Raw genomic sequence first — 7,690 nt, 5'->3', positions numbered from 1 at the left:
TTTATTAAAAAATGTGTTAACATTTCTTTTTTAATTTTAATTACTTGTTATGATTATAATTTTGTTAAAAATAGTTTTTGGACCCTTTAAATTTTTGTTTTTACTTTCTTCAAAAATTTAGAACTCAATTCAATTATACTATTGTAAAAGTTTCCAAAAACTCTTTTTCTTTGCACTCAACTTCTCTCAAGCTCTCAGCTCTGCTCTCTATTTTTCTGCACGTTTTATTCATTTCCATATCCAGGATAAAATATTTCCTTACTAATGCCAACTGACAAGAGCAATGAATTGCCAATTATTTATAACCGTTAGGCGGCAAAAATGTTCACATTCTTCACTCACAGGCATTCCGATAAGTAATCGCATGTGTCCATATGAATTTAGCATGTGATGTTAGAACAAGTTTAAGCAAAAGTGTATAAGTTGGATGCTTGCATGCCACATTTGGTGTTGCATGCAATTTCAGATTTGCATGTAAAGTCATATGTGCATAAGCAGGCGCAAACATTASTTTGTTGTTGTTGTAATAACACGCTAACATCTTACTGCCAAAATCATTCAGCTGGTGGCTAAATCACTAGTTAGTTGCAGTAATTGTTGTTGTGGCAAATATAATGTACTAAAAGAGTTCTCTTCGAAACAACAATTTCAAGCAACAACAATAAATGGCTTTATAAATCGACATAAGTGCTTGTTTTACATTTTTTTATGCCAATCTAAATGATTTATACCAGTTGTTTGTTCGATTCAACACTCTCTAAAGTTGAATAAAGTAAAAGCAATTGTTTTATATACTACAATAAAGTAGTTAAGTCGCTTGGTTTTCTTTTGATTTTGTTTATACCAGTATTTTAGATTTATACCAGTGGCTTAATCGATTCATTTCACTTAAAAAGCTTGAAAAAGTTGAAGTAATGTGGTTTAAATACTTTTTATAGGACTTTTTGTTTATACCAGTGTCTTAGTTTTATACCAATTGTTTGTTTGCTTTGTCTTTTTTGAGTTTCTCAAACCAAAGGAGGTGTTACCTAAAAAGTGCCTGAAGAGATTAATACTTTCAATGTAATTGAATATACCAATTTATACGATTTTTACCAGTTGTGCTTTCTTTTCGCCACTCTCATAGATTTGGTATAAATAATTCTTGTGCGTTATTTGAACGAAAAAAATCTATGTAGAGACCTACATTTATCTATTTTTTAATTATACCCATTTATTGGATTTATACCAGTTGTGCGTTCGTTTCGCCACTCTCATAGATTTGGTATAAATTATTTTTTCTGTGCTATTTGAACGGAATAAATGTATGTACAGACCTGCATATATCTATTTGGCCTAAAAGCTCTCTTTCCGACTTTTCTTTTCGCGCTCGCTCACTTTTTTCCTTTTCTTTAATTAACTCTCAACCGCCATATTGATATTTATGTATTTATTCATTTCATGTGTTCCCGCAGCTACACAAATCTTTCAATCAACTATTCAATACACTTGACTATTGCCATTCAACATTTGCTCAATGTTTATTGCCACATTTTTGCTGTCAGTTTTAATGTTTAATTACACAACTTTATCATTTTTGCCTTAATAAAAATATAGCGACATTTTTTCTAAGCTGTTCAACCACAACATGACATATTTCAATCGCATTTCGTTTCTTTGCATATAAATATTACAAATATGGCAACACTGTCACAGCAAAAATTATTTAATTTTCGTTTTAATAACAGTTGTTTCATTTTATAACGCGTTATTGCTGTCGGATTGCATGTTGCTCCCGCCAGTTGTAATAATTAATGCAATGACAATGTTAACATCGGTGACAACAAAAACAATAATTACAAAAAAGCAGTTGCACATTGACATTCAGGCAAGTAATAAAGGCAAATAATTGTCATGTAAATGTTGAAATAAAAAATATTTATGCGAACAAATGACAAATGTGCACAGCTTAGTTGTTCTACAACAATAATAACAACAGTTGTAAGAAAAGTAATAAAAATGTCGTTCTCCAATGTTCAAATCGCGCAATAATAGTTATAATAGTTGACAACCAATGAGATAAATGCTTAGAAATATGTAAATCCTAAGATCATGGCTTGCACTGTAGGCTGAGTTTGGTTTAATAGTGCTTAAAATTTTTTTAAAAAAGCTCATAAAAGCTTTAAGCCCATTGAGCTTGCAGAAAATGTTGTAAAATTATTGTAAGAAAACCAAATCATTTATTTGTAAAAGCATTGTAGCCGGAAAACTTTTTCTAAAAAAGCTCTGAAAATTTTCGCACCCACTAAGCTTTTATAAAAAAGTAAAGATTGATTGAACTCATTTATTTCTTTCATCGGTCGACTTAGTTTCAGTATTATGAAATATATTAAACTATAAACTATAAATTTGTTTTGAAAAAGCTCAAAAAAGCTTCGAACACGTTAAGCTTTTATAAATTGAAATCATATTTGTGAAATTGCTCAAATAGTCTATCCTTTAGAGCACTGTTGATTGTTGTAAAAAGATTTTTGAGTTGAAACCTGTTTCTAAAAAGCCAATGAAGCAGATTTTTCAGAACCTAAAAGCTTTAAGCTTTAAGTGTGTTGTTTGTTGATATAAACATATGCTACAATAATAAATAGTTAAGCGAAAGGGGGAAAAATGGGCTTTGCAAATTTTGTTTGCACAAGCTCAGTGAAGTTTTTGATGAGCTTTCGTTATTTGAAGATGGTTTTACTTTTTTATGTCTACTTTAAGGTAAAAAAAGATACTGTTTTCAGCTTTCAGAACATAGTTTGTAGGTTGTATTTTTGTTTGTATTTTTATATAATAGTTAATTTTATATGACTTATAAGCTTTATCGAACTTTAAAAAGCTTGAGAAAACTTGCAAAGCTCTCACTCACTTTTTAGAAACTTCAAAGAGCTTTAAATGAGCTTTAAATGAGCTTTTTACAAAGCTTTCATGCATTTTTAGAAACTTTATAGAGTTTTTACCTCTTATTGTTGAAAGTTTTCAAAGAAAGCTCCCTTAGTGGAATAACTTATGAGAGCTTTTAGTTGGAAAAGTCTTTTGTGCATTCTTCTGAAAAATTAGTTACAAAACTTATAGCATAAGCAATTCTCGAATATGTAAAACACGATAATTAGTGGACAAACTTTAACTCGACATAGTAGCTTTAGAGCTTTCCAAGCAATATTACAGTTTCGACTTTAAATTTATTACCTTTCTCGCCCAAATGTTATAGTGCTACAATACATTCAAGCTTATGTAGTTTTTTTAGGCTTTAAAGCCTTCTAAGCAATCTTAAAGCTTGCACCGTAACTGCAGAACCTTGGTGACGCAAATGCTAGTACTATAGTTTATTGGAAGTGTTTTAAAGTTTTAAATGGCTTTAAGAGCTTTCAAGCTTCCTAAGCAATCTAAAAGTTCTGACTATAACTAAACCACTTCAGTGACTCACCGCAACTCAAATCGAAAATTAGTTGAGCGCAAGCGTTGAACATTGCCAAAAAAGGGTGGTGCTACAGGCAAACAACAAATGAACAAATAACAAGCAGCAGTGAGCTTTAACAGCAAAGGTTAATCATCGGTCTGATCGATTTGTCTTAATTTGCAAAGCGCTTTTGCTCGCTTTATGTACATAAACAAATCGTGTTCGCCGGACCGCACCGTTTTTGGTAAGACGTGTCGCGTACAAATGTGTTCAGTGCAAATTGTTGTTGTTTTTCGCTGTAGCTGTTGTTGCCACATCAGGTCGAATGCTTCGCGTTTGGCTGTGCATAAGCATTTTTGGTTGTTGGCGCCTTGTTTGGCATTTGATTTCAATAAATCACCAGGCAAATTAGAATCAGCAACGGACGCGGCAACAACAACAGCAGCAATAACGGCGACGCCAGCGCCACCATCGTCGCCAGCATCGTCATCATCGTCGTCGTCGTCGTTGTCGTCGTCGGGACCGCCCAACACTCAACACGCTTGTTAATCATACACGAAACGAGCTAACAACTGGACGGACAAGCGCACAAGACAGACGGCGCAGCATGCAACACACACACACACGCGCACAAACTGACTGAGGATGCTGTGCTCGCGTTTCGGAGATGGCTCATTGAATGCTCGTGTGCGGAGTTGCGACTCATCAGCATGTTGCGCACACAAATATAACCGTATAACTACCTGCCACAACAACAAGGGCAGTTGTATTTAACTAGTGTTGCAGCGCGCTGCCTGTGAGCAATCGGTAGTAAGTAGTTGGTAAAGCAAACAAGCTCTCGAAACCGACCGCTACTTGAACGCTTGTGTGTGTGGAATTGTGTGCGCGCACGCCTGGCGCCAACAAATCATCAGCGAAATCGCGCGCACCACGGCCAACCGGCAATTATCCTGACGTACCGTGTACTCTAAGGAGGCGCGCAGTCGGTTCTCAGGCTAATAAATATGAATGTGTGTGTATGTATGTATGTACTGTGGTGGCTTGCCGTAAGGTGTGGTCATAAACAGGGGTTACAAATTATAAGTAGAGGGTTCCGGGTGAAGCAAGTTGTGTGGGAGGGTAGAGAGCGGCAGAAAAGTTCGGAAAATTAAATGACACTTCGAATTATACAAACTTAGAATCCCTTTAAACAAAATACTGTTGCTAAAAGCTTTTGAAAGTTTTTATAAAGCTTTTTCAACACTAGACTACCAAAAATGAAAGCTTTCTCCTGAATTTCATAGGATTTCTAAAGTAAAAGTTCAAAAATAATTTTCGAGTCCTTGTACAATAGATACCTGCTGATATCTATAGACCTTTTGAGCTTTCATTTTATAAATATCTATAATTTAAAGCTTTAGTTCTAGCATTGGTAGAAAATATAACAATAATAAGCACTAATATTGATTTAATTATTTAAAGATAGCTTTAAAAGCTTTTGAGCTTTCTTTTTGTACAAAATTTTAATATAGCGCTTGCGATTATTTGCAGACGTAGAATTATGAAGAACTGGAAATGTTATGATTTTGAGGGGTTTTAATGTATTTAAAGCTTTTTGGAAAGCTTAATGAATGGCTTTAATTTTCTGTTCTACTTGGTAATAAAGGCCCTAATATTGGACTTTTGTATTTAAATAGAGAGCTTTAAAACCCACACGCAAAATCACTAAAAAGCTTTTGAGCTTTCATTTTTTTTAAATTATAAAACGGGAACATTCATACTATTTCTAACGTTATTAAAGCTTTTGTTATAGAAATTTCGTTCCTTCCGTTTTAGGATGTGGCTTTATGAGACACTCTTACTATTTTAAATCGAGGTACTTTGAGGTATTGCAAAACGCTGTATTACTTATTTTGCATTTTCGAAAAGTGCTTAAAGCTTTTTGAAGAGCTTAATAAATGGCAATGTTTGATCGCACATATCGCCGGTTTACTTATTCAGCTAAAATTTTTATTCCAATAAAGTGTTAGTACTTAAATAGTGAAAGCTTTCAAAAGCTTTATAAAGCTCTATAGTACTATTTCGATCTACTAAGTTCGAAAATTTAAAGCAGTCGTGCCTTGATAGCTTTATTTGCACTGAGCTCTAATTTTAGCAACAAAGAAATTATTTTGTGCGCTTTTTATCGGGTATTGACCACTGTACTTTACTTCTTTTTTGAATCAAGGGCTTATTTAATATATTTTTTAATAAAAAATTATCTACCTATGTTTTTTTTAATGAAAACTTTAAATAGAATATATTTTTTGGACTTTTTAGCGCGTATTATATCACTGTATTTTACTTTTAATTCCAGTCAAAATTTGATTTTATATTTTGTTTTCTTAAAAATCGTCTAATTTGTCTGATTTCTATTAGAAAATATGAAAAATTAATATTTTTTGCACTTTTGCCCCACTGTGCCTTCGCTCATGTGCAGTAATTTAGTAGTTCTATCGTTTTTTATTAGAATTTTATTGATACCTGTATGTTTTTCTGCTCACACCGCTTATTTAACGCTAAATACTATGTTATCCATCACTTGTGGCACGAAAATTAGAAAAACAATTTAAAGAAAACCATAAACCGTACAGGACAAGGCATTAATTTTTTTATTCGTTTTTCTATTTTGCTTTGTTATTTTTCTGCTGCACAAGAGGTACCTTCTTTTTAAATATGATTATGAATTTGTTTGTATATACATATGTATATACATGATAATTGGTGCCACATTTCGGTGGAAAAAAATTACCAATGAACACGTAATCCCATAATTAGTCGTCGCCGCAGTTTATATGAGTTCGAGTTAACTCAATTTAAGCTGCGCTGAAGGCGGCCACACGGCTACACACATACAAGCGTACATATGTGTATGAAAGTGTGTCTATAGCAGCAGCAATAACGGCTCACCTTCGCCAACGTAAATTTATTAAATATTGTACATGAATATTTATATATATCTCGCCAATGGACCGCCCGCATTCACACGGCCACGCATATACACACCCTGCCGCACATGTGCCTCTGTATGTAGTGCTGCCACTTTGGCCGCCAGGAATGCCGGTTTCGCACGGTCCAGCTCCATGGCGGTCCACACGGCGTAGGCTACTCACGAACCTGTCTCGCCTTGATAATTTAACGCTTTCGCTAAATAATGTCATCGCCAGCATTGACGCGAAGGCGTGCAAATGAAGTGATGACACAATTGCGTGTGAGTGTGTGTGTGTATATATAACACGAGCTATTTAACTTGTCCACCGTGTATATTTTTTTGTTTGTATTTTTTTCCTGGTTCCTTGTTGGCGCAGAAATGTTAATTAGCCAGCAGGCGCAACCGCTCACGCTTTTAATACCTCTTTATTTTATTTTTTCAACTTTTTTAATTAAACAAATTTTTCTTTTTAATTTTTTTGTTAAATTGTCTGCCAAAAATCCTATTTCTAAGCTGTCTCTTATACACATCTATTTTTTTTTAAATTCATTTTAGTATTTGTTATTTTTTCATTTATTTTTTATATATTCTTTTATCTTTAGTGTTTTCCTCCCACACACACACTGGTTGCTCACATGTTGTCGCACAACATTTTTTTTTTGTTGTTGACTTTAAATTTACTTTTTAGTTTTTTTAACGCCTCCAAGCATTTTCTCGGCGCCGCACCCCGCTGCCATGCAGTCGGGCAGCAGCGCCGTTGCCATCCTCGCCACAGCTCACTAAACTTCGTGTAGCTCTTAATGAATGTGCGATTAAGTGGCTGATAAAAATTACATGCAATATAAAATGGCTTCGCATTGATTCAGAATAAATGACAACAGTTAATATCATTTGTTGTTGGTAGCTTATTAAACAGTTTAAAAGAGAAAAATAAATATAAAAGAAATAAGAAAAAATATTGAATTAACAAAATTTTAATAAAAAAATTTAAACAAAAAATTTTAACTTAATTTTAATAATATATTTCAATTAATTCAAATTAAAATATTTAAAAATATAATTTGTTAATTACAATTACATAAATTAAATTATAATTAAAAACATTACATTCAATAGAAATAAAAAAATTTAATGAAATAAAAAATAATAATTACTGGTACATTTAATTATAATTATGAAAACTTGCCAAAATAGTTAAAAGTTATTACTAAGAAATGCATCAGAGTACAATTATTATAGTTTTTTTTTAATTTTTAAATAAAAGATTACGAAAATTATACAAATTAAAATAAATTAATATCAATTAAAAACATAAAACTTAT

The 7,690-nt window shown here is 32.8% G+C and overlaps 1 protein-coding gene across 1 annotated transcript in view; it reads right to left on the bottom strand.

The window, feature by feature from the left end:
* LOC108974575 (optomotor-blind protein-like) overlaps nucleotides 1–6,521 on the bottom strand; it is a 27,634-nt gene extending 21,113 nt beyond the window's left edge. Inside the window, exon 1 of the mRNA XM_018942488.1 lies at nucleotides 6,402–6,521. Coding sequence (XP_018798033.1) covers nucleotides 6,402–6,521 — 120 coding nt within the window. The remainder of the gene's footprint in view (nucleotides 1–6,401) is intronic.
* Between the last annotated feature and the right edge of the window lie 1,169 nt (nucleotides 6,522–7,690).

The sequence above is a fragment of the Bactrocera latifrons genome, unplaced genomic scaffold, assembly GCF_001853355.1.
Source record: "Bactrocera latifrons isolate USDA-ARS-PBARC rearing strain unplaced genomic scaffold, ASM185335v1 scaffold_57, whole genome shotgun sequence".
In the NCBI taxonomy this organism is placed as follows: Eukaryota; Metazoa; Arthropoda; class Insecta; order Diptera; family Tephritidae; genus Bactrocera; species Bactrocera latifrons.
The sequence above is the reverse complement of the archived record's forward strand: the minus strand, read 5'-3'. Positions and strand labels throughout refer to the sequence as shown.